Here is a 26,784-nt window from a genome sequence, read left to right as displayed (position 1 = left end):
TATTTAAACACTGCAACGAAAAATCAATGCTCTACGGATGACAGACGATTGATTTTGATCGTTTTTATAAGGAAAAGTACGCTGAAGGGCCTATACATGTTTCACCTTTTTACATAAAAATGCAGCGAAAAGAGTCTTCAACGGCTGCTCTCAAGTTACCTTGGGTAGGCTTGACACTCAAAATTTTCCATCATAGGTTAAGAGGAAATGAAAGGCACGACCAAAAGCGAAATATGTTGATATTACAAGATTTCAGGGTATTTTGTCCTCCTCAAATGGCTTCGAGGTGAGGGGCCGCACTACTGCAATTTAAAAATTTTTGCTCAGACAACCCCCACCCCCCCCTCCCTTTTCGGTGAAATCTAATCGTTCAAGGCGCATATGAGAGTTCACAAGTGGGTTGCGGAAGGCAAGTATCGCTGCAACGATTGCGATCTAAACTTGACCTCAAATCGCAACTATAAGCATCATATGCTTCTTTATCATGGCATACGAGTAGGTAAGTCTTCGTTGTTTTTATCCAATTGCAATAGGTACTTGCTAGATGCACCTAGAATCTGCATTTAAATGAAGATAAATAGTGACCACATTGCAAAAATTTCCACTGGTTTTCTGCAGTGTGTTATTTGGGCGATAATTCTAGGAAAGGAAGCTAGGGACCTCAGGTGTTGCATTGTTGCAGTATAAACAGTCCAATGACATTTGGCATTAACTGATGTATAATGGTTTCCTTTCAAAAAATACTGCTTATTTTTAAAGAGAAGTCCTTGAAGGCTCTGCAAGAAGTAAGGTGGTAGAAAGGAGAGCAACAATACCATTGCTTTCATCTTTTTCAATTTAAAAATTTCAGAGAAGTCGGGAGAAATGTTGACAAATATTTTCACCCGGCCGGATTGACCTAGTCTCCATTTTGCCTCAATCTAAGCCACCGATGAGAATACTGATAAATGAGGATTTTGGAGGACAAGGCGCATTCGTGAAGTTCTCAAAGAAATAGACTTATTTTTTATTTTAACTAAAAATAGTCTTAAAATACTCCTGAAATACAGTACTTTAAACGTCATAAAGTGAATTTTGAACCTCACTCAAATCAGGGCACTCTGAGTCATTTACAATCTTTAAACACGTACTGTTTGATGTATTGAAAACTGTACTCATGCTCTTTGTACTCCAAGTCCTTCAAGTGACCCTTTCTTTTGATGAAGCACATACAGCTAGTATTTATGCGTCCGTATTAAACGCTACTGTAAACTGGCGCATGCATGTATGTGCTGGTGACATATATTGATAACGTTTTCATTTGAGTGTTAATAAGTAAAATGTTGTTAGAATATCGCTAATTCTTTCTTTTTTAGAATCCCCAAGTGACGCCAAGCCTCACAAGTGCGACTATCCTAACTGCAACAAAGCGTACACAACTCCCAGGATCCTGACTGTGCACAAGAAATCTCACGAGGAACTGTATATCTGTCGTTATTGTGGTAAAGAGCTCAGATTACGGAATAGTTATATAAAGCATGAGAAACATTGCAAAAAGAGGCCGTCTTAAAAGTGAAGATTTTGGAGAGCGCTCACAGAATCTGGAAATTATGGACATCACTTTCGTCTATCATTTTTGCGTAGTAATTTTTAAAAGTGAATTTGTTGAGCTAAATGAAGATCCAAATTAATAAAATCGTTATGCCATACCGTATTCAATATGAACTCTTTCATTATCAGGTTATGATTATCCATGCACACGCCTTACAACTTAATTAGAAAAGGAGACTAGGCAGAGAAGCGCAATGAAGCCTTGAAGTAATAATGCCACATAAATGAACAGAAAGATAACCTTAATCTCTTATGGGCTTTCAATTTTACGATAAACTAGGGGCTTACGGAGCTGCTTCGCAGCCCCTTATTTTTCATGTACACCTTTCTCTTTCACATGTCTTTTTTTTTCTTTTTCTTTTTTTTCTATGATGACAAATTATATTCATTGAACCGACTAAAAATTGGATAACAAAAGTTTCATCAAAGTTCTGATCATCAATTTCATACTTCCGAAATGAAGAAATGAAACTTTGATTTTCGTTACTAATGATAGAGTTAAGTTCTTGCTTCACCAAACAAAGATGCGAAGAATTCTGGAAAACGCGACCACGTTTTGGAGGACGACCGCTTCGGTTATTGAAAATTTCACTCATAACAACTGTTAAATTTAAAATTAAAATTATACGTTTAAAAATTATTATTCTTTAAAAAAAATCACAACAGACGAAGTTCATTTACTGATTTTAAAAAAATAAATCAGAAGAAAAAGGATGAAAAGAAAAATGGAAATTAGTAATAAACATATTAATACACATTGGAAAGGAAATAACTAACAGCGTGAAACGTTCTGATTGGAAATGAGAAAGAAAAACTGTTAACACAATTGTGTGTGTAAAGAAATTGTGGCTATAGAAGCTATTGGAAATCTTACAGCCGGCTGTAGGTCTATGGTATTTTGGAACACAGATACTACTGCCAATTTTTACCACGGTTGACTATCTACCGACGCATTCGAAAAAATGCATAATTTCGATGGAGATGTTTCGATATCGAGATTCCTCGATAACTATCGAGTCGCGAGTTGATTGTACCAGAATTCATTCCTTTGAGAAGTATCTGAATCCTCCACAATCGGACCGCGCGATCGCGATATATCAAATAGATGGGCAAATGACGATTCCAAAATGGAGGCCAAGGGGTGCTATAAATCTTGGGAAAAAGCTAGACTTCATTTATGGATGGCACCGGAGGCGTCACTCTATGTTGTTTCTGTTCGTATTTTTGTTTCGACCGATTGCTTCGTGTGCGGTCGTATTTTATCATAATCTTCATTTATAATTTTTAAAGTCTACGAGTGTCAAAAAGCATGAGATACTAAAATGTGAATATACCGCTACCTATCATCAGACTTATTATTTTCTCAGCCAGTTCCTTCCATGAGATTCCTCCTTCGACGGGCCTATTTTCTTCCAATTTTGAAGGTAATAAATCAAAGGAAAGTACAAAAGAGAAAAATAAAAAGTATTTAAAAAAACGCTTTATTATTAGAAAATATCAAGAACGAGGGAGGAGGAAAAAGAGAAGTTAACTTTCATCGTTTGAAATAGAGGAAGATTTATTTGTTTTCTAAGAGAAAAATTAAACAATTAACAGCTTGATTTTTGCTGAAATTAAAAACAAATAATTGATCTCCAACTTTTCGAAGACCAGACGTTCAGTGACTTACACACTTTCGTTAGATTGGATTTTTGTGATTACTCATTGGCTATACTTACATCGAATACATTCTTTCAGCAAAAACGCATCGAGTCGCATTTTGAAGAAAAAATGAGTCATGAGACATTCTGAATTCAAGTAAGTGTAATATCTTCCCGTAAAAAATTCCAAGTATAGTGAAAATATTAAGCGTGAAAATTGTTGTTAAACTTTTTCCTTAAATTTGAGTCTTGTGAGGAAAACTTTGATTCTCTTTTAATTGGTTCAAATTTAATGTGACTTAGTGAGCTTCTGTTAAACTCGGTCTTCTCGTTGTCGATGATTCTTTTTTTCGGGTCGGTTTTTTAACGTCTCATCTTATCAGATAATTTCCTTCCATTTCATTTGCACTAGAATTAACTGTGTTATTTTAGAATACGCTCGTTCTGATTTACAAAGTCTCTTGCGGAGAATGTATTGAGAGATTATTCCCAGCACTTTGGACATAAGAATTGTAAGATAAGTTTCATCCACCCGAATTGAGTTTTCCAATGGTAGTTGGCATCTCCTGAGAAAGTGAGGGATATTTTCCCGCTGTCCTCTATTTTCACTTTGCTCGCCACTGTGTAAGTCTGAAATCAGTTCATAATTGAAAGATTATGAGGGACAGACAAATAAGAAACGGAACCATAGACATGTCCTGTAGTTGAAAAAATTCTAATTCGAATTGATTGTGTGAATATTTGACAGGCGGAAATCTTTCATCAAACCTTTCAACCAGATATCAGTAAACTTTACAATTTGAACCATTCATCTCTCAACGCAAAACACCTCCCCCTAAAACGCCTGCAACTTTGCACGAGGGCAATCAGCGCGACCGCGAAGCATGAATAGTCGCTCTATATTGAAGTACCACCTTCAAACTATTCGGCGCGGAACAAGTTCAAAGTATGTGACATTGATAAATTAAGTTCTTTGGCGATCCTTTTTGGTCAAGATCTTGATTCTGATAACACATAAACATGGCCTGCTTTCCCAGCGCTCCATGGCGCTCTGCGACACTTAACCACCATAATCACTTATCTCCCCATTGCTCTTCAGGGAGTAAGCGCCCCCTAATTTTTTTGTAAAACTGTCGCCATCATTTTCTTGGGCGTCCTTTTCGTGTCCTCCAAGGAGGAACCCAATTAAGCATCGTTTTTGGCAGCCTTTCTTCCGTCATATGGTTAAGATGCCGAAACCGACGGGCTGTTTGGTCACGATGTCCAACATGATGTCATTTTAACTTTCACGATCATTCTATCATTACGAATTCTTGGTATATTGTGAAAATTTGATGACCCATGAGAATTATGCTCCCACAAGTTTAGGGGCGGTCTGGCCAGGGTTGCGAGGGAGCTTCAGCAGCCCTAAGAATTTGACGGTGGGTCAGGGGGCCCTGCTAGAACGCCTATAAGGGCTTCCTAATACCCACTTGAAAAACTCGGATGAAAAAGGACTTAAAGCCATAAGGAGGGGCCCCACCCGAGCGGGCCCCAAAAACGTATTGGTACATCCCCAAGAATTTTTGAGCCAGACCAACACTATGCAAGTTGACTGAGAAAATGACACTAACATCCATTGGATTCAGTCCGAAAGGAAGTCGAGGTTAACTTTCAATATGGACTTTCAACTTTCCTTGAACAGTCGTAACGGTCGTTGATTCGCCGCTTTCTCAAAAAATAAACTTGTTATACACTTCACAAACCTTTTTCGGCTTTTCCTTCGACGATGTGCGTCTGATATGATGTGATAGGATTATCAGTCTGGGATTTTGCGCAGACCGTGGTTCAGGTACTGATGATGCTGCTTTCAATTTTGCGATTATTGTTGGGTTGAATAGAGGATCCAACCCTGCAGCTTTGATCGTCACGTACGAGAGTATCATACCACACACAACGATAAGACGCAGAGTTACTTGCAGCTGAGCGCGTAACATTTTGCGATGCTTTAATCAGTCTTCTCGAAAATAATTCTACTTCAGGAGTTCCTCTACCTTGAAAATGAAAATCCAAAGAATCACTTTGAGCATTGACCCTCAAATTTTAGAATATTTTTTATTTATTTACCTGTAAATTTATTTTTTGGAGAAGAAACTGGAGCAAGAGTTTTACTCGCAAAGTAGAATAACTCCAGCTTATTTTTCGATTTCTTCAGACATTCATTCGAACAAAGCGAGAAAAATTAAATAGGTTTATTGTAATTTTAAAAGACAAAACAAAACAATATGAGAATAAAACGTTTGATGAAAATAACTATTTTGTATTGCGAAGTTTGATGACTGCCTTTAACTTGTCGATGATAAGGCTTTCTTTATTTGAACGTTGGGGGATTGAAAATCATAGTAAAATTTCAAAATAATTTAACTCCTGATATTTATGAATTATTTTACCTTGCATTATCTTCTATGATTTGTTTCGATGGACGGTCGTCGTTTAGTACCCTTACTCCATACTCAAGTTTTGGAATTTTAACTAGAGTAGGTAGAAATTGGTCAAATAAAAATTCACACACCTCGAGATGAAAATATGAGGAACTGGTCATCTTCTGATTAAGATTGTACCAAACATAAAAATATAGGGGGTGAAGAAAGTTATAACACTTAAGGTCAGTAAGAATGCGGCATGTTAACTATTCTCCGTGAAATCTGATTAGTATATCGTAAGTATAAAAGTTTAGGAACAGTAATTTCAAAGTAGGAACGTTGGAGAATTTCAATTTTTTTTTTTTTTTTTTTTTTTTTTTTTTTTTAGGTTTTAAACTTGAAAGCGTAATGGTTCCTTCTAATCTCACTTATTCTCTTAGAGAGCACTGCAAAAATAACTGATCCACATTCATTTTGGCACACACGTAGTAAAAAACCTTCACATTTTAAAACACCACACTCGAGATGCGTACTAGTGAATTTCTATCGGCAAGATTTGTTGAAACACACAGTTAGACGTTTCCTAGTGAAATATTTCTAATTTGGCATAGAAGTTTAGAAATTAAGCATCAACCACAATTTAATAATTCGAAACTTAGCTTAAAGGGCGACCATTTACTTAAAATTTGAACTGTACTTACGAAAGATGGAAGAACGAAAACATCACGCGTTCACTTACATTCAGCTATGCTTTGGGCCGAGAATATTATTAAACATTTAATGAGGGTTCGATTTGAAGTGACCGCAAACTTGCGACTACCAGTTTTGTTACAATAGTACAGGAGGTGGTTTTATCGCCATTGAATAATACTTCCTATCGTGGTGAAGTTACGCATGAAAATGGGACGAAGAATTTTGTTACTTAGCCCTCCAATGAATCTTCATTTCATAGCCCAACCTGTCTTCCTGAAAGGTAGATGCCTGTTGTCAACTTTTCGAAAATACATGATAATTCTCATCTAAACTCGAGTTTAAAAACCGCCGATTTTTTAGTTCGACAGCGGAAATGAAGCAAATGAGCAAAAAAAAAGTCACATAGACATTCGCAAATCTTGGCTACCGGATACCGGCGTTTTCCCTTTATTTATTTATTTATTTATTTATTTATTTATTTATCATTTATCTATTTATTTATTTATTTATTTTTTCGTGCATCAAACGTAATACGTTACTGTTGTAATTTCATATTTAAGACTAAGATTGTTTGTTCATTTAATTGGTAAGTTAATATTTGACATTTACGTTCGACTCAGTTATTTATTTAATATATAACCTTTTTAAATTATGATATGAAATTGTCTTCCTTAACCGATTGAAGGAGAAAACTTCTTGACGGCATTTGATGCTGACCGAAACGATAAATGCTTACAGTTACGGAGGAGCTCGATAAATTTTCTCAGCGATAAGTCACTACCATTTTAACAAAAATAAATAAAATAAATAAATAAAATAAAATGTATACAATTCAAGACAGGTTATGTGCACGTCCATCAGTCTGGCAATGAGAATAGGTTACATCACTAACCTTGCAGTTGAGTTCAACTTCATCAATACCCGTATATTTCCGATCTTTTTTATATGCGTTATGCTCTAGGAAATGTGAAGCAAGTCATCTGAGACGTCATAAAATATCCGAACATCAATAACCTATAGCTTACTTTTACGTCCTTTCCCATGATACGACAATTTGCGTTTGTTTCGTGGTGCTTTAATCAGTCAACCAAGCTCTCGCAAAGTTAAAATTTCAGTATTTTTGACAGCTATGTCTGGTCGGCTGAAAAAACGAGTTTGACTAACAAATGTATGTACATTCGATAAAACAGATTCATTGCTACCTGGTTGCTGATCGTCGTAAACTAGCTGGCCAACCATCTATGGATACTTATTTTATTCAACTTAAAGCGGATTAAAAAGTATATTTCTACCACCGGCAACAACTTAGACGAGGCCAAAGATTTATACACGACTTTTTAAAAAGGTTCCTCATTAGCTAGTTAATTTTACGTCACCCGTCAATTTGACGAGATTAAATCAATGGAGCTACGTATTTCTGTTGTGACCGGGCTCTGACGATGAGACCCGTAGAAAATCTTGCATGATGTGCCTCACAGTGTTAGTACCTTTTGCTTTACAAGCATCCAAATATACAGAGTCAAAATATCTTTATGATTTCACGGGGTTTTTTCATCAAACCGTTTGAGGAGCTAATAAAAGCGTTTCAGTATTATTTTTCTACGCAACAAATATGTAACAGAGCCTGATATATCATTTGAAGTCGATCCAGGAAAATAATCGGGAATGGCAGTTTTGATTATTTCGCCAAAAAATGCAAAAAAATTATATTCGAAACAAATAGTTTTTTCCACATACCTAAATTTCTTTTGTTTTCAAATAATTATGAAAATAATTGAGGAAAATTTTTTTTTGAAAATAGTCAATTTAATATGTCAACTGATATAATACAAAATTCCCAAGAAGGATCTTGGTGACTATTTACAACTCTTCAACAAACATTCAATACTTACATTATTTACAGATAAAATCATAGGGACAGCCAAGACAGCTTTAAGATAGGCAAGTAAAAAAAATCGTGAAAAAATCGACGAATTCAAAGTTTTTGTGGGGGAAGGGGAGAGGGACAAAAAATTATGAACAGACTAATTAGAGAAAAACTCTAAATGGGGATATCCTGTAAATTTTTTAAAAATAATGTACTTACAGAACATATTTTATTCATTGGAAATGGATATAAATGGAGGAGAAAGAAGAAAGATCTTTATAGAACTTCATACATATAAGTGATTTTTGTCCAGTCTCAGGTACTTTTTTGTCTAACTGTATTTATATAATTACACCTTACTTGAAATTAAAGAAAATAGAATTACAATTCAAAGTACTGATAAAATAAACACCCAACAGCCTTCATTTTATTTTGACCCTGTCAGTCGTAAATATTTTGTTTTTCACTACATACATGTATAGCACCAATAAAAATTACAGAGATATCATATCTTAATCTTCGTCTTCAACTTGCATGTCCCACCTAATTCTTTTGCTCCCTCAGATTCTAAGTGATGTATCCTTTTGGGAAAAAAACTGGTTTAATTTGTTTATCCAGTTTCTTAATTATTGATGATAATCAATGCAGCCACTCCCTTTCGTTACATTGTCTGTTAGATTGAACTCAAAATTTAATGTAGACACTCACGTCGTCTAAAAGCTCCAAAGAGTTAAAACTGATAAATTCGGAAAAGTTGGTTGAGGTAATGATAAAAACTGAGTGTGCTAACAATAAAGGCCGGACTCATTCAAGATTTTCTCAGCTCCCAGTGAAAATGATTATCAATGTTTTCCATTAACAGTCTATTATACTCCAATAATTACCTTTGATAATTTAAACATTTGTGATTAGCTACTGAAACACTTGCAGTCAATGAAATAAAATTAATATTCATGATACTCTGAGTTTTCTTTTTGTGGGGCAAGTTTCAGTGGTTATTACATAGTGTAACGTTTTTTTAAAAAAATGTAAATGCATTATTCTAAAGTAAAAAATACTGGTTTTGTTCCCAAAGTCCCTGTCGAATCCTCTCCATTCTTAAGTACTGAGAAGACAAAAGAAGAAAATGAAGTATCTATAAAGCATGAATGCATTTTAGGGGGCCCCGTCCACAGGACGTGTCAAATTTTAAGATCGACATTTTTAAGTCACTGCAACTTGAAATCACGAAAGGGGTAAAAATTAATACGGCACAGTAATGCAACCACACTATTTTCTCCAATGAGATAAATCAAACCTACAAACATAAAGTAACCTCAACAGTTTACTAAAGAAAACGGAGATGGTAATTTACCTTCGTGTCTAAAAATTCGGTAGAATCCACACCTAATAAGTTTGAAGCACTTCTAGACTGCTATACAGCTGTGCTAAGGAAAAACTAAGGAAAATTTCACTTATTTTCAGAAAAACTTCTGAATATTTGGGAAAAAATTTCTCTGATATTTTTGTTTGTAATTTGATATGAAACGCTGAAAATTTCAGGACGAGATGACACTTATCATACACTCAAGTGACGCGACGCCCAGCCTCCGGCCTGCATGCCGTTTCTCAAGCGCGTCACCCGTCTCAATGAGTCTGATTGTGAGAGAAGTCAAAACGCCTTCAACATTTTGTCTAGGCAACAAAGACAACCGTCAAGTGTGATTTGTTGCGCGTGGAGGTTACCATCATAATACTGCCGTGCTAAGGAAGAACGCTGTATGAACCCTCAGGCGTTGCCGAATTTCTTTTGGTAAATTACGAATTCTCGGAAAAATTTATAAATATTTTTTTCCCAATGTTCCATGTAATTTTGTTCGCAATTTCACCAAAAGTTTCTGACAATGTCAAGGCAAAATATTCATAATTTTCCTCAAAAATAAACATTTTATCGAAGGAAATTTAGTAAATCTCGAATGTTCATACGGCGTTTTTTCTTAGCACGACAGTATAGGAGATCATTTGGCGTCACTTTTACATGTGAAGTAAATGGAAGAACCAAGATGGTGGATCATCAGTCGCAGTCTAAAAGTGCGTAGCCTCATTTGGCGTGGACTCTACAAAAATGAAAATCTCCTATTAGAGGAAATACACTCATCCGAGCCCACTTTTCCTCATACACACATACGCTTCGTGGTGCATCGCAAGTGACGGCGAGTCGATGTTACGATCGAGTTACCGAACAACGGTCATCACGACCAGAGAAAAAACGTTTGAGAGATTCTGCGGTAACATCAAAACTGGACGGCCCGTCCAATGTTGATGAAAGAGGAACGTTGCATGGTGATCAACAGTCATCAAATGGTCAATTTTAATCGGAATTCATCGTCCATCGCGGCGTCATCGGTCTGCGATCACGATGACAATATCTAAGTCTAAACGACTCGTGCAACGTTCACAACCGTATACGATGATAGTTTTTAGTTTAGGCGATGCTTGTTCGATGCGAGGATCAGTGCTCGATGTAAGACTTGATGAATCTGATGACGTAGGAGAGGGCCGACCAGGATTTGCGGGAGCTGAGCCTTTGACGTAGGAAGACGTACAGTGTGAGCTTGAAGAGGACGAAGATTCCGACGAGGGCGACAAAGTCCGTCCAGTAGTCAACGTCCTCCATCCCCACTTCCTTGAGGAGGGCGCGGGGCTCCCGCAGCTCGCACACCATCTCTTCGGTCGGACACATCATCTTCGCCCGGTTGTCGCCGTAGATCGCCATCGTTAAGCCTGTTGGGAAGGAAACGGGGGCTTATAGTATGAAACAACAATCGATATTTGGAGGTATTTCTATCAAACGGAACTAAGCGCCAATTTGAGTTCCTTTTGAGGAATTTAGAATCCCGGATAGCGCGTTCTGTCAAACGGACCTAAGCGCCATGGAAAAGCATTGCGAGTATAGGACGGAATAAGCCGGACGCCCGATTCCGCCGCCAATCCAAGCCCCCCTCTACCTTCCTCACCCTATGGCGCTTAGGTCCGTTTGATAGAAATACGTCCATTTGGACCGCGTTAAGCGGAAAGGAACCAAGCCACATCAGCTATTGTCAAATTTATCTGGTAGCTGAATTGGACCTTTGCGATTAGGAACTACAAATGTTGGCTCGTCTTAAAAATAGTATAAATAGATATACCGTAAAGTATTGCTTAGTAGGTGCTTTTGTGGGTGAGCCTGCAATTGTAGTTCCTAGTTGCAAAATTTAATCCAATTTTTCGTCCTTTCGACGAAAAAACGTAACTACATCTCGAGTTTGCGAACGAATCTCTCGATAATTACACGCTCATCGGAAAAATGTTGGGAATCCCTTCCTGAAAATTCCCCTGATTTTTTTCTCTGAATGCGCGCAAAAATCAATAAGAATTTAGACAGAAATTGCACCGTTATTATATTCCGATAAAATTTTGGTTGGTGGTGGTGCTTTAGTGAATGATGGCGGCTAAAGCAGCCACCGAAACGCGTCCTGAAAAATAGCTACTCTTGCGGAAGCTTGAGTTTTTTGCAGTAATTTTTTAAAAATCTGACTGTTTTTGGATTGTTTTTTTGGAGTATCATAACCCTGATTCAATTTTAAGCAAGTACTGTAGGAAAAAGTTGAAGGTCAAAAAGTGAGCCTGTTTTTTACGGGTCTTATGTTTCGAACATACCTTCAAGACCGTAACGCAAGTAGCTGAAGTACATGGCCAGTCGAATCAGAATTGGAATATGATCGCTGTCGCCCAAACCGTAAGCAGCCAGCAACATCAAAGGAACGGACAAACATGGACCTACGAATACACTATTCTGGAAAAAGAAACAAAAGGCAATGTATAGTTGATAGTGTATTAGGATGGATCGATGGGTAAAGGAATTCATTTCGAAAGAAAAAGTGTCGGGGGCTATCCCCTAAAATAGTGGTACCGCCCCAATTTATTGGATGATATGGAAATTTCTAGTTAATTACTGTAGCGGTACCGAAATTCAATCAAGTTGGGGCAGTGCCCCAACATTTGGGTTAGTAATCCAATTTGTTTGGGTACCACAATTATTTCGAAGCGTTCATAGCATCCCATAACCTCTTGCACTTTTATCCCTTGTTGGATCAAACACAATGCCCTCGACTTTTTATTTCATGATGGGTTCTCTTCTTTTTATACATATTTTGGGTCCTCCCAAAATTGCAGCACTCAGCTGAATAAATAATATCGAGAGAATTTTAGCATTTTGGTTTGGTGTATTTTTCAGAATTTGATTCTTTGAAACATGTTTACATTCATTTTAGTTCAAATCGAGCGAACTATGCTAGGAGATGCAGTAGTCCGGGTGGTTAGCTTAAAAAACCAGACAATAGAGAAACTAAGGATTCTCGTTCATTCATAAATACTCATTTCGACATCCGACGGACACATTTTCAGAGGTAAAATGAAAATATGGTTACCAATTTAGAGACGCAAATCTGAAAAGTTTTCTACCATTTTCCATTCAGAAAAAACGACTGATCATTTTTTCTCCGTTTAAAGGAACAAGGGCATCCATGAATTATCGAAGTATTTCCTATTGGACGATTTCTATCGAAAGGATTGCACTTTAATACTTACTACAATACTCAGTCTAGATGATATCGTTAATGCCATTCCCTCCGACGTAATGGCAATGAGGTAGCAAATGGCGGCGAACTTCAGCCCTCGAGACCATTCCATTGGTTGGTCTGTTAAAAAGTAGGCTAACACTATATACACTGTTGACAGCATCATCTGGAAAAGATAACAAAAAAATCAAGGATCCCCTGTGGCGCGGGCTTAATAGCCAATGTTAGGAATTGCATTTGAATGCTTTACATAGTAAAAATATGTCGAAGTCTAATTATAGGGTTAAAACCCATAGATACTTAATTACATTTGCGATTCGGCATTGTAAAATTTAATTTAACATTTTATTCAACACCACCATAGAAAGGTGTATACTTTATTCTAAAAATTGTATAGCTTTTCTTCGTAATTTGACGAAAGTTATCTGAAACTCTCATTGTAACACATGCTTAAATTCATAACATAAATAATATTATTCAAAACATAAATAATAATTAAATGTTTGAAAATAAAAATTACCGATAAATTATTAGGAAAATTTCAGCAACACTGCAATATAATTGGTCCTATCTCAATTTTTCTCATCTTCATCAGAGCATTGAGACGTAATTGCCCGAGATTTTTTCAATATTCCTAAACGGTATTCTAGCTTATACTCAAATTAAACCAGAAAAAATATGTCTTTTCCAGTTTTTTAGCTTATTTTTTACATCGATTCACTTATTTCCTTCAACGGCTAAGGGTATGTAAAGAGGCATTTTACTAGTTTCATGGAAGGAACTTACCTGCAGAGGAATTCTTGAGAAGATCATGGCGAAAAAATAAGCATTCAGGCTGTACCATCGATTAAAATACTCTCGTTTTAATAGCTGAACCTCCTGCGGAACTGGAAATATAAGAATAGAGATAGGATAGAGATAAGAATATAGAAATTAGCTTAGTTTAGCTACTTACTTTACGACGATCAGCAACGGACCAGAAATTTATATTTAATTTAATTATTTACGTCGGGGACCAGAAAACCTTAAATGTTTAAAAAAACTAATATATGATTGATATATTTTTAGTGTAATTTTTAAAGAGGAAACTGGTCCGAGTTCTGACTTCTGAGACTCCAAAATAACCAGTAAAAATCCTAGAAATTTGTGAATTCCTAAAGCTAATGTTATAAAGTGGCGGGCAGTACTCTGCCGTGCTAAGGAAAAAAACCTCCAGGCGTTGCCAAATTTCCTTTGATAAAACACAGATTTTCTGGTAAACCTGTGGATCTTCACCTTCCAATTTTTTAGATAATATTATTCTCAATTTCACCAAATGTTTCTGAAAATTTAAAGACAAAATATCCATAGCGTTCCTCAAAAATAAACATTTTATCGGAGGAAATTTGGCAACTCTCGAATGTTCATACGGCGTTCTTCCTTAGCATGGCAGCACTGCAAGAATCAAGATGATAGAGCCTCTTCACTTCTTCTTTTTTTTTACATATAATCTCTTAAACACAAAGGGTGCGTGCGGACACGACTGGTAATGAGTAGCTTTATTGCCTCAGTTCGGGTATGGGAATGTGCTGAGCATGATTTCTAGAGCAACTACTCGCGCATAAATGTGCGCGCATAATGTACGTGGCGCTCTGTTCTTTAGGATCCGCGCAAGACAGACCGCCACTCAACCCTTCTTGGCGAAGGCCGTGAGTGCCCGAACTCCTGAAGTATCAAAACGCCTTCACTTCGTGCGCATGCAACACGGACATCCTTCAAGCACGAATAGTTGTATCTCTGCGCCGTCGTCAACGCCCGTCATTTCCCTTGCCCGATACTAATTCCACGTTGTGTTGGTTCCATCCCTATTTGTGGTGGTGCTTCAAGGGCTACGTGAGCAACCGAGGACAGGAGAGTCGTATTCGGGCCTCGTTTTTTTTTTACTCATCACCCGAATCTGAGTGACACTTCATTGGCAGATCATAACATCTGCGTTTTCCCCGATTCCCTGTACCTCACCTTCTCTGTCTGTGGAGACATTATGAAATAACGTGGCATAGTAAAGTTTCAATTATGGTTTTGAATAAATTACGTTTGAATTTAAAATTACTTACAATGTAGTAGGACTGGCAGCATAGGTATGTACAGAAACACGATGATAGTGACGAAACAGAATCCAAAATTAAAAATCGTTTTCGAGCCATCGTTCCCCATTTGGAAGAACATTCCTCCAATGATGAGACTGACAAAAACGAACATCACAGCTTTCAGCAATAAATAACCCTGTCAAATAAAACGATTAAATCCGTTTAACAACTGATATGAACTCCCAACTAAAAAATAAGGATTATTAAGAAGCAAAAATTCATTCAATATTGATATTCTTCCCCTTCAAGACACGTTCAGCGCAAAGATAATTCTGTATTTAATTGTTCGAGTTCGGTTCAAAGTTCGACATTTACCGAAAGGCCTGGGTAAGTGGTGTGGTATTGAAATTGTTTTGCCATCTAACATTTCAATACTGAGGGCCGAGCGCTAAGCCTTGAAAAAAGGCGTCATGTTTGGAGCACCTTAAATAATTGAAGGAAAAATATGGGATGGCTGAACTAACTCACTTAGTTACTTGCAATTTGGAGACGTGTGAAACCAAAGAATATGATTATCATATAGGTTATAGAATTCAATTTATAGGGACAAAAACAGCTCTCACGGTCAGTTTTGCTTTAGGTTTCCCTTAAATGAAAGATTTTTGGGACAAGCCGAAATGAAGAAGAACTTACTTTATTCCGTCGATGTTGCAAAATCATCCGGTTGAGTAAAATAAGAAACTGGCTCCAGCTAGAGCTATCAAAATCGTAAAGATGTTTCGAATGGGATTCGTAAGTTTTCCTTGGCCCTCTGTCATCTCTACCTGTAACATCAATTAGTTAATGGTTAAATAATATAATCGTCCTTGCAGAACGGTTTTTTCATCGTTTCACTAAGAATGTTTCATTTTTTTCAAGAGGTTTCGTTAAATTTCTCAACTTTCAACGGTATCTTTAGAGATAGCAAATGATTATCTTGTAGCCCTTTTATTGATACCTGTACATACATTCAAATTATTATTTCGATGTTAAAATAAATAGAAGGTTGCAGATTGATTGGTGGGTAAAATAAACTGAAGATGGTAGTTACCTAAAGGCCTTCGAATTGAGGAACTTTGATTTTCTTGATTCCATCGGAAGCAACGTCCGTTGTCGACAGTTTTAGATAACTTCTCCGTAAAGTTACCATACTCTCCACTCGAAACTTCGATCACTAAAAAAAAAAAACAGCAGAGTAAAGTTTCAAAAGACAGGAATATTTCTATGAGGAATTTAGATTGAGCTTGTTGAGGCTGTTTAAATAACACAAGTACATTTAGAGAAACATTACAGCTGTTTGTAGCCACCAATAGCTAGCCAAGCTTGTGTATCTTGCGATCAGACTCACGAGTAAATTGACTGAATATGCTACAAGACTTTTATCATATTATAATTGAGGGGTTTGGAGAACTAGGTGCATGAGTGCAGTTTTTACTCTTTCAAGAAATACAGGTTTTGAATTAATTTTAGAAATTACGCGAAGCCTTACGGCGGCAAGAACATTGAGACTCCCTCTTTTTTGTGCTTAAAAATTGAATTTTAGTGGTGAACTTTTCACAGAATATATTTAAGGACTATAGTTTACGCTAAAATCATTAATTTCTCAATATTTTTTCAAAAACTAAAATAGTCTTCCATGCGCTTCAATTATAAAAAATGTATAAATATTACTTGTACTGCGCATCCATACTTTTGCATGAATAAAGAACCCATGAATGATAAAGGAGCAAAATAATTCGTAAAACTAAAAAAATTGTGAGTGAACTGTTCAGTGAACTGAAAATAATTAAGTTTGATCTTCAAATCATTTTAAGGTATTAAAATTAAATCAATTTTTCACAGCAAGATTCGCACCACACGCAAACGTAAAATTTGTCCACATTTTAACATTTGAAACGTTTCTTCTTCTTTGAGGTACCATGATGGAAATGAATAGCAGGCACGTAGCCAGGGCTTTTTTGCGGGAGGGCGTGCCCGCGGATGAAGGGATTATGTGCACCCCCAGTTCCACCATCTTTTCTTCCTTTATTTTTTTATTTCGAGGAGGGGGGAGAGCCCCCCTTTAGCTACATGCCTGATGATTGGGATGTAGAGAGGGATTTTAGATGGATCCTTACTTAGATTAAAATCTTATAGAAACATTTGTACACTCAGAACTTTGCAGAAGGTCCAATTTATTTCTATTTTTCCCTGAACGAGACGATTTTAAAACACTCAAGAATCAAGATTCCGACTGAAATTGGAGCATATTTTCAATGCCATTCCTAGCGAAGGGGTTCAAAAACCTCCTATGCGCGGGTATCTGCGCGGATAATTATTGCACGCAACGGTCTTCGGACTACCACCTCACGCTTGTCCACGTCCATTGCTCAAGATTTATGCTCGATATTACTTTAATTATCAAACCCGCCTGCCATAAAAAGATATATCTCAATAATTGCGGACACCCGTTTTTTTTCTTTTTCTTTTTTTTTTTTCTTTTTTTTTCTTACAATTTCTCAACTTGTTACACAAAGGACAATATCTGCTAAATTCTTGACGTTTCAAATGCACAGCTAAGTCCTGTAAATTGGGAGAGCATCATATAAATTTAATTTTTCTAGAGAGAAAAGAAAGAGAAAATAAATACAAGGAGACAATAAAAAAATATTCATAAGATATTACACATACGAGCCCTACATTAGGATTCATTTCTTACACGGGGTTGAGATCTCTTATTTCGCGATTTTCTCAGGTTAACGAATATTTTGTCCGATGAAGCATTGCAATTCAAGCACCTCTTGCTCTAACCTAATTCATCGAATCAGAGATGCAGTAAACTTTAACATTATATTAATTCATTCTTCATGATCTCCACTGAAGAGGAAGATGTAATTCTGTACCTTCCACCTCTTTATGCTAAAAGAAACTACGTGGAAAATAAATTACATCGGAAGGAGCTATATGTATCACGCGAACTGTATACACATAGTTCCATTTAATTTTACTCATTTTCACCTAGCGTCTTATAGCATGGATACGGTCAATGGTCGAATAAATAATCTCTAATATCATTAATATAAACTTCGAAGGATTCTGCCTTTTTCTATTTCACTCGAGGGGAAGTGTCCCCTCCCGGACTCTCTTCCCCACCCGGTGACTGACGCTGCGCTGTGCTGAAGGGTTCAGCCTGAACCTTTCCCCTACGTCTGACCGTTCCCCACTCCTCTGTCAATCGAACCATATGCCACAGCTTACGTATTGTCGCTCGCCCACTCAGGTACCTACCGGCCAGCGGTCAGTTGATGATAAATCTCGCTCATGCTCCTACGCAGCTACGCATTGATTACCTACGCCAGCGAATTACTTTCCAAATAATTAGAATTTCTTCGATAATAGTTTTCTTTATTTATTCGACGGTATTTTTTCTCTGTTCTACTGTGATTTCCTTGGTTCTCTACTGTGTTTGACTGTGTTGAAATTTATATTAATACTCACACGGAGAAAAAACTTCGTGCATGGGACCCGACGTTGAGATCATATGAATCTCTTAAAACTTGAGGTCCAGCTGCCGAAATTCGGGTCAGAAATCTGAAACACTTCGGTATGCACCGAGTACTTCAGATGTGTGACCTGAAACCTTCGGTATATACCGAACTACTTCAATTGTCTAGAGTGGGCGAATTTGAATGAAATTCCAAAAGTGGAAATGCATTCTCGTTAAATATGGTGGCAAAAGTCCTAGCTGTGTGGATGCATCGTCTGTTCCAAAAAATTTTGGAAGAAAAGAAAATGCCGGAAGACTGGAAGGATAGTTTCACAATTCCCATCTTCAAGAAAGGTGACAAATTTGTACCTGAAAATTATCGCGGTATTACGCTCCTAAACACGTGCTCCAAGCTATTTACATCCGTTCTCAAAGATATTTTGGAGCAGATTGTGCATATGGCCGAGGAACAGCAAGGGTTTAGGAAAAACAGAGGCACCAACGATGCCATATTCATGGTACGACAATTGGCAGAGAAATCCATCGAGTTCAACAAGCCTTTATTTTTATGTTTTGTGGATTTGGAGAAGGCATTCGACCGCGTACGGAGAACAGATGTCTTGAGGATACTTAACGAGCGGAATGTTCCCAGGTGTCTCATCGAGATAGTTGCCGACTTGAACTCGAACACCAAGACACGGATAGTCACCAGGGAGGGAACCTCTGATGTAGTCATTGTAAACAGAGGAGTAAGACAAGGGGACTCCCTCAGCTCTTTTCTATTCAATTTGTTAATGAATAAGCTAATCGATGCAGTTAGATTTAAGAGAGGCTATCGGCTAGGCAATTCGAATATCAATATAATCTGTTATGCAGACGATGCTGTTTTAGTAGCAAGCTCCGAGGATGATCTGCAAAGAATGCTCCATTCCTTCAACCTGGCTGCAGAGGTATTCAACATGAAAGTGTCGGCTAAAAAAACAAAAAGTATGGTCATCAGCAAAAATCCAATACGATGTAAGCTAGTCGTGGACGGTACCGTAGTTGAACAAGTAATGCAGTTTAAGTACTTGGGCGCTTTAATAACGAGTGTGAAGGATTTAGGGACCGAGGTGCGGAGTCAGACAATCAAGGCAACTAGAGTAGCCGGATGCCTAAATGAAATGGTTTGGAGGAATAAGTACATGGCTAAAGAGAGCAAAGTTCGAGTTTATAAAACGGTTGTAAGACCTGTGCTGACTTACGCTGCGGAGACCCGAGCGGACACGAAGCGCACTAAACAACAGTTGCGGACCGTAGAAATGAAAGTCCTGAGGAAAATAGCAGGCTTTACGCTCCGAGATAGGCAGACCAACGAGTCAATTCGCGAAGAGTGCCAAATTCAAGATATTGCCAAATGGACCAAGATGCGCCGGAAAATGTGGTCGGAACATGTTGAGAGGATGGACGGGGAAAGGCTTGCCAAGATTTGTATGGTAGGACGACCTCATAGCCAAAGGCAACCCGGACGACCGCCCAAGAGATGGGCACAGAGCTGCCTTTCATCCCCGGAGAATTAAGTGATCTCTCTCATCGGCATCATATTACTGTTTTAGAGGCTAGACAAACAGGGTCACGGCCCTAGTCAGAAGGCAGAAGAAGAAGAAGAAGAAGAGATCATTCGTCTGAAATTCCGCAGTGGTACATTGCTTAAGCCACTTACAATTTGATTGCCGATCTCAACGCAGTTTTCTTTTAGTTTTGCGTCAGAACATCATGTTTTTCAGCAGAATCGAGGTGTGACTGATCGATTATCGATATTTCTCTATTTGAAGCTGCAGTGAAGAATCGATTATTAAGGTGTTCCTTGCGAACACCCTGTTTATCGATCCTTTTACATAGGTTTAAATGGTAGATCAATCGATACATCGCAAAGCACGTCACGCCACTATTTTTCAAATAAATATAAGTAGCAACTGCAATTGAATTGCACTTTTTAACTACAGTGTAGTTTTATTTCGCTTTTATAGTCCAGCCTCGCTGACGTCAGGCAATCTATTCATTTTTACAAAGTTACTTGATATAAGACACTTACAACTGCTCTTGCTGTTGACTGTCATTTATTAGTGTGACTTTTAATGCAGCTTCAAAAGATTATTGCAAGTGCTTCTTTTTTCAAGCCCTTCTCGTGACGAGCTTGAGAATCTGTACGTATTCATGTCTTACACATCGACTGCTGAAGTTAAAAAGTGCGTATCGTAATTGAAACGTGTAAAAATCTCAATTTCTGACTCGGCATTATTTTTAACCTTAGGTCTCCATGAGATTACTAGGGGGCTAGCTCCCCTGGCCGCTACGCGGCCGAACATCTGGAGGGCGCTGTGCGCTCTCTTACATTCAAAATCTCTCGTTTATTTCAATTTTCTGCCAATTTTGAAATTCCCGCTATTTCTCATAGGTGGAAATTTCAAATTTTGCTTATCACCCCGTAGGTCCGACAGAGCACAGGCGAGACTTTCATAAGCCGCCCTGCGCCGTCTGCAGCGCGCATGGCGTACGACCTGCCTTTCATCATTACACTTCATCCATAGTTAACAGTTCACTTATTACATCACACGACCAGTGTCTAATTTTGAAAGTCGAATATGTAAAAAAAATTGAAGAAAAAAAAAATACACAATGTACGAGTTTCTCCGCCAGGGAGCTCTCCCCGCTAGAAATCGGTCACCACCCGCCCGCGCGGCAATCGAGCTACCAGCCGCAAAACTTGCACTGACGCCTACAAACCTAAAGGGCTACCTCACGCATTGCGCAATGCTTGAAGTATCCCCTTAGGTTTGTAGGCGTCGGTGCGCGTTTCAATTTCAAGCTGGCAGCGGCAGCGCGCCGCGCCGCAGCGTGCCATAAACTTGCCCACAATTAATAGGTCAGGATGTTAAAATGTAGCCAATTTGCCATCAAATTCGAAATTAGCGACTCGAAAAAATATCAGTTACGAAACTTACGCGATCTTTCAGTTTTTATCCGACTTATTTCGTCCTATTCTTGAGTTTTGGACCATGGTGTGACGCTCATGAAATTCCCCCTGTGCTCAATCGCCTTAGGTCGCTTAGCTCCCCGGTCTACCCTAATATGAAAAACGTGAGTCACATTTCCAAAACCTGAATAGAGCGGTCTCATGCAGGGACCTGTCGGTATCACCTGTCGATGAACGCAAAAATCATGAAAATCGGGCCAGTAGAACGCTAGAACTAAGCGTTACCAAAAATTAAAATTTAGGAGGCTTCAGAGCTTATATTTTAGGAGTGGCCCTTACTCTTCCTGTGTTTTACTTACTGAAGTCGGCGGGGTTGTAGTGTTTTGGGCAGTACAGGTCGTGCTGCGCCAAGAAAGGAACGATGTGCTGATTTTGGCCTGCAAAGACGCACTGGCCCTCTGAGACGATGTAGACATGGTCGAACATGGCGAAGAGCCTCGCCGAGGGGGTGTGTATCGAGCAGATCACGGTTCGACCCTCCGCCGCCAGCGCCTTCATTAGCGTGATACACTGCGCGCTAGACACGTCGTCCAGGCCCCTGGAATAGAGTTATTAAGAATCAATGATAGTCACCATCGCAAATGAACCACTAGACAAGTTAAGAATTTAAGCATCTGATCATGTTTCCTACCAGAATTTCACGTAAACACGATTCGCATACGAAAATTACTGAAACCAACTCCTAACGAAGATATTAACGCTTTTATTTCACATTGGTTACGAGGAATTTGAACTGCCCGCTCACAAGAAACTCAAAGCTCTACGTGAGTCAAATCGCGCACTACAACGGTTTCAGCAAGCCTCTCAATCGAGCAATGTTCATTTCCCACCATGTGATGTTCAAACTATAAGCAATTTGCTATAGCTGAGCCAAAGCGTCAAGATTGAGGTTGCCAGATTTTTAAATCGCAGAGACTGTCATGATAACGTTTAGCGCGCGATGTGAATCACGTAGAGCATTGAGTTTTCATGAGCGGGTGGTTTGAATTCACGCATCAAGAATCATTAAATATCTTCGTAAGGAGTTATTGCGTAATTTTCGTTGTGCGCATCGTGTTTTACGTGAAATTTTGGTTAAGAAACATGTATCAGCATGCTGAAATTCGTACCTGTCTAGTGGTCCATTGTGAGTGTCCTAATTGAGGCGTTGGGTAGAGAAAGGGTATTTCTTGGTGTCGATGTCTCAGGATACTCCTTAACGTTTCATCTACTTTAATTGAGGAAAATGCATGTAATTCGTTAAAACTTGTACTGAATTTTCTTCATGATTTTACGATGCATGAAAACTAGAAAGTTCAGAAAATTCACCCTCTAGTTTCCTCTCTAAAGTATAAATAAGCAGTGGAGATTCTGCAGCATTGCAACCAAGGAATGCCCTTCCTGCACCCGACGCCTCAATTATGATAAGTCACTTAATGTGTACGGTCAAAATCCTGCGATAGATCTTTTTTGAAACTTTTAGGAAAAACTTATTTTTGATCTCCAACTATCGCCTGGTTTTCTTTACGATTTTCTTAAAATTTACTTGATATTTTATACTTTTAAACAGAGAGGATGAATATGACAGTTGAAAGCCAATAGTAGAATTAGATATTTTGTTAATTCTGTGGCAAATTGTTTCATGGGCTTATTTATGCTAAGTGGTACTAAGGAACTAAGTTAATAAGCTAAGCTGATCAAATATGATATGTAAAATCATATATGGGAGAGAAGGTCTGTCGTTTGATAAATCGTAGGTAATATACATTCAAAGCTGATAAAAAATTGAGAATTTTGTTAAAAATTTATAATGCTTTGTAAAGAATTTTCCTTGACCAAATGCCTGTATACTTAAAACACGCCTAATGTAGTTACTGATGAACTCTTGACGCACAAAGAGTTCAGAAAACTTATCGAGAGAAAAAAACTTACGTCGTAGGTTCGTCTAAAAATATCACGGGTGGGTTATTCACAAGTTCCAAAGCTATAGATAACCGTTTCCTTTCACCTCCTGACAGCAGCGTCGTTAGTGTGTTTCGACACCGCGCTAATGACAAAAGTGACATAATTTCTTCTACCTAAAATACACAAAAAAGAAAATTGAAAATGAAAATCCAACCACAATACGAAAAATAGATAAGGAGGCCTCTCAGTCAAGTGTTTAATGAACTCCTGATGAAAATCTAAAACCTTCATCTCAAATTAAGCCGTCAGAGATCCGTCATTTTCTCTCGAAAATTTTTAAAATTTTTTTGTTGTTTCAAAAATATCTTTAAAAATTACAGACGTAACATGAACATTGTTTTCTTCGAAAGACTGTAGGCAAAAATGACTGTCGTAAATTTTTATGCTTCGCAATCTTGATACTTGACTTTAAAACTTCATCATTGAAGATGCGCTCTTTTCGTCAACATTAGTGATCAATTTTATCTTCAAACATATCTGTGTCAGAGATCAGCAGCGAAACCGGCAATTTTGCAAAAGTCATAGGAGCTGCAAAAGGAAAATCTACTTGAAATCTCCAAAACTACTTTGTTTCAAGGATTTCGGGGGGAAGGGAAAAGGTACAGTTAAGAGTCTTCTGAAACTCCCCTTTCAAACTCATCATAAAGATTGATTCTGAAATTCAGCTCAGCAGACAAGATTAACCCAGTAAAATGTCTGGTCAGTTTATTCGGACACTAGAATATATAATCTATCCCAATCCAGTGTTAAAATTCATTTGAGAGCATGCACTTGTATCTGATAAAGATAAGTAGCTCAGCGAGCTATGCGTTTACATATGCAATGCTGATTTGTTCTCCTGCCAAAGATTCATCTGAAACTGGACGAAGTTCATGAACTTTTTGGAGAGAGGCTACTGACCCACTTGCTAGGTCGGTAGCAGTGACCTGGATATGTCGAAAAGGGAAGATATCTACAGGAAAGTGGTACATAGGCCGAGAATGTAGGGAGCAAATACAGAGGGCATCGACTGGCCCCACTTATCGTTGACCTTTTGGCACAAATTCGTTGCTCATGTAATCAGCATGATTCTTACGTGGAAATCGATCAGAATTTCGTAATACTGGATTTTTAGAACGAGCGTGATATAACATCAACCCTATGGTTTATCCGTCTTGACACGTGAAAAATGAATAATTTTTCTCGGAAACCTTAGAACAATGAACCAGCTGTTCACCACGGTCAAATGTCACTCACTAGCCAAAAAAAAAAAAAAATCAAGTCCTAAATCCGATAATGACAGAGATATCACCATTGAACAATACAGAGGTTGTAATATCTTGCATCTTAGTAGAGGCGGATCCAGCAATTTGGCATTACCGGATTTTCTCAATTTAAAATCATGTTAAATAATCGATTCTTGTCGGAGCACTTACCCCCTCTAAGAATCAATACATTTTCATAGGTATAAATGGAGAAAAGCAACGTTGCCAATTTGCTGGATCCGCCAATGCATCTTAGACTGCGCGTTACCGTGATATTTTCCACCTTAATCCGCATCAATGATGCATAGGACCATAATAAAAATCCATCACTAATCAATAGCACCATAGTGTTAAAAAATACCATGCAGACCAATGCATTGAATGATGTCTTCCAATATTTTCTTTATCAGCAACCGTCACCCCTAAAATTAGTCTGAAAAACTTGGCTGTTGTACACAACTCAACCATCAAAGTATAATTTTTTCACACGTGACATTGACCAATTATACTAATTTTCCCGTCCCAGGTGCCGGAAGTTGGTCACATGGTGCATAGACGAGTAATACGTCAAGTAATACGTATTGCTGATTACGATGGCACAAAACACCATTCAAATGTTAATCTTATGAAAGAAATCAAATCATCAAGTCTTCTGAGGTTCTCTATTCGATGTTTTTTTGTTTTTGTTTTTCTTGTTTCACTCTTTCACAGATATTTACTGAATATTTCAAGAAGATCGTAGAGACGCATTATTAAAGAGCAGCCCGACACGGTGACCAGTAGGTTATCATTTTTCTCAGATCCCGGCCACCTCCATGTAGGGCTCAGGTTTTTCATCGTTTTTTAAATTTTTATTGTAACATTTCCGACTGAAAATGACTCAGTTTTGAGTCGAACGTCTCGGTTTTTTTTTTAATTGTGTATTTTAGCCTTTATTCCCGTTTTTCTCCCTTTTTTTGTACTGTTCAAGAGGATCTGGTGGTTATTCTTGGATTAGCGATTTTTAAAAGTCACAATGGAGATACACGCATTCTTAGACTCTGGCCATCGACGTTCCCGCATACCCATTTAGCCACTCAAGAACGCTCGAGAATGTCTGCCTCAAATAAATGAAATGGTAAAAGCTGTGATTAAGGGCCTCTTGAACAGGATGCACACAGCAAATTAAAGTGCAAAAATACTTACTGTCTCTGATTTTTCTTTGCGAGAGAGTGTGTTGCCTAGTTTGAGATCTGCAGCTATCCTAATGGATTCAACAACGGTGATTCCCGGCTGAAGAAGATCCTCTTGCATGATATACCGAGACAGTTTCCGGAACTGCTTCATGTCTCGCGGTCGCCCATTCACGTATATCGCCCCCGTTGCATCTTGAGTTCTGTAAAACGGGAAAAACTGACAACTCACGAGATATTTCTCATTATTGGTCAAGTGTGTTGACCAAACTAGGATGTAATCATCATTTAAACTCATAGTGAGGGCTTGAATAATGAGAAGTAATATTCGTGCCAAATATTTATTGTGTGAGGAGAGAAATGATTTAAAAGATTAAATTTGATGTGAATGGATGCAATTCTAGGAGATAAAGAAACGCTGTAAACATCGCAGATAAACAGGGTGGTAGAATAGTGCTGGGTCCACATGGTAGGTGGAAGATAAGGCTGGGTGCCTCATCTACTGAGGGGGTCAAAAAAGACCCAAACCGATATGGTTCTCTCGACATGATCCCAGCTCACTATTCTGCCGTGCTAAGAAAAACGCCGTAAGAGCCTTCAGGCGTTGCCAAATTTCTTCTTCCAAATCGCTAATTTTCAGGAAAAGTTTTGAATGTTTGTCTACCAATTTCTCAGATAATTTTGTCTGTAGTTTGATCTAAAACTTCTGAAAATTTCGAGGGAAAATATTCATAATTTTCCTCAAAAATAAACACTCCATCGAAGGAACTTTGACAACTCTCAAATGTTCATACGGCGTTCTTCCTTAGCACGGCAGTATTCAAGTGCGTCTGCCTAAGCTGAGCCCTCTCTCCCCTTCAGTCTTCCACAGAAACTCATTATAGAGTTCATTTTGATGCTGATTTTTGAAATTGTTTGCCTTGATTTCCCCCCAGAATGGTGTGGACCCTGCAGTATTCTACCATTTTAAAACTCAGTATCCACTAAAAAATGTTGCGAATGATGACTTGGCAAATCTAACAATTTCAAATAAATTACCTAAACCGC

The 26,784-nt window shown here is 38.0% G+C and overlaps 3 protein-coding genes across 4 annotated transcripts in view; 1 reads left to right on the top strand and 2 right to left on the bottom strand.

Moving 5' to 3' along the window:
* The first annotated feature begins 371 nt into the window (after positions 1 to 371).
* LOC109030671 (uncharacterized) lies at positions 372 to 1,671 on the top strand. Its single transcript, XM_019041757.2, has 2 exons — positions 372 to 499; positions 1,356 to 1,671. Exons 1-2 carry the CDS (start codon positions 382 to 384, stop codon positions 1,547 to 1,549), a joined length of 312 nt encoding a protein of 103 aa, XP_018897302.2. The 5' UTR covers positions 372 to 381; the 3' UTR covers positions 1,550 to 1,671.
* A 794-nt stretch (positions 1,672 to 2,465) lies between these two features.
* On the bottom strand, positions 2,466 to 6,817 carry LOC109030529 (uncharacterized). Of its 2 annotated transcripts, XM_072298454.1 has the most exons (3): positions 6,334 to 6,817; positions 4,976 to 5,263; positions 2,466 to 3,860 (listed from the first exon to the last, which is right to left on the bottom strand). In XM_072298454.1, exons 2-3 carry the CDS (start codon positions 5,204 to 5,206, stop codon positions 3,714 to 3,716), a joined length of 378 nt encoding a protein of 125 aa, XP_072154555.1. In that variant the 5' UTR covers positions 5,207 to 5,263; positions 6,334 to 6,817; the 3' UTR covers positions 2,466 to 3,713. The 2 variants fall into 2 exon arrangements, with proteins under 2 accessions (XP_072154555.1, XP_018897071.2); XM_019041526.2 differs by lacking the exon at positions 6,334 to 6,817 and having other exon boundaries at positions 4,976 to 5,323.
* Positions 6,818 to 8,827: 2,010 nt separating this feature from the next.
* Positions 8,828 to 26,784, bottom strand: part of LOC109030636 (ATP-binding cassette subfamily G member 4) — a 122,750-nt gene continuing 104,793 nt past the window's right edge. Inside the window, exons 4-13 of the mRNA XM_019041696.2 lie at positions 25,751 to 25,940; positions 23,289 to 23,434; positions 21,677 to 21,915; positions 15,947 to 16,069; positions 15,550 to 15,680; positions 14,884 to 15,052; positions 13,577 to 13,677; positions 12,801 to 12,956; positions 11,871 to 12,006; positions 8,828 to 10,955 (exon numbers count right to left, since the gene is read on the bottom strand). Of these exons, the coding sequence (XP_018897241.1) occupies positions 10,684 to 10,955; positions 11,871 to 12,006; positions 12,801 to 12,956; positions 13,577 to 13,677; positions 14,884 to 15,052; positions 15,550 to 15,680; positions 15,947 to 16,069; positions 21,677 to 21,915; positions 23,289 to 23,434; positions 25,751 to 25,940 (1,663 nt within the window). The 3' untranslated portion in view covers positions 8,828 to 10,683. The remainder of the gene's footprint in view (positions 10,956 to 11,870; positions 12,007 to 12,800; positions 12,957 to 13,576; positions 13,678 to 14,883; positions 15,053 to 15,549; positions 15,681 to 15,946; positions 16,070 to 21,676; positions 21,916 to 23,288; positions 23,435 to 25,750; positions 25,941 to 26,784) is intronic.

This window comes from Bemisia tabaci, chromosome 3, assembly GCF_918797505.1.
Source record: "Bemisia tabaci chromosome 3, PGI_BMITA_v3".
Taxonomy (NCBI): domain Eukaryota; kingdom Metazoa; phylum Arthropoda; class Insecta; order Hemiptera; family Aleyrodidae; genus Bemisia; species Bemisia tabaci.
Note: the sequence above shows the minus strand (reverse complement) of the source record. Positions and strands in the feature narration are given on the sequence as shown.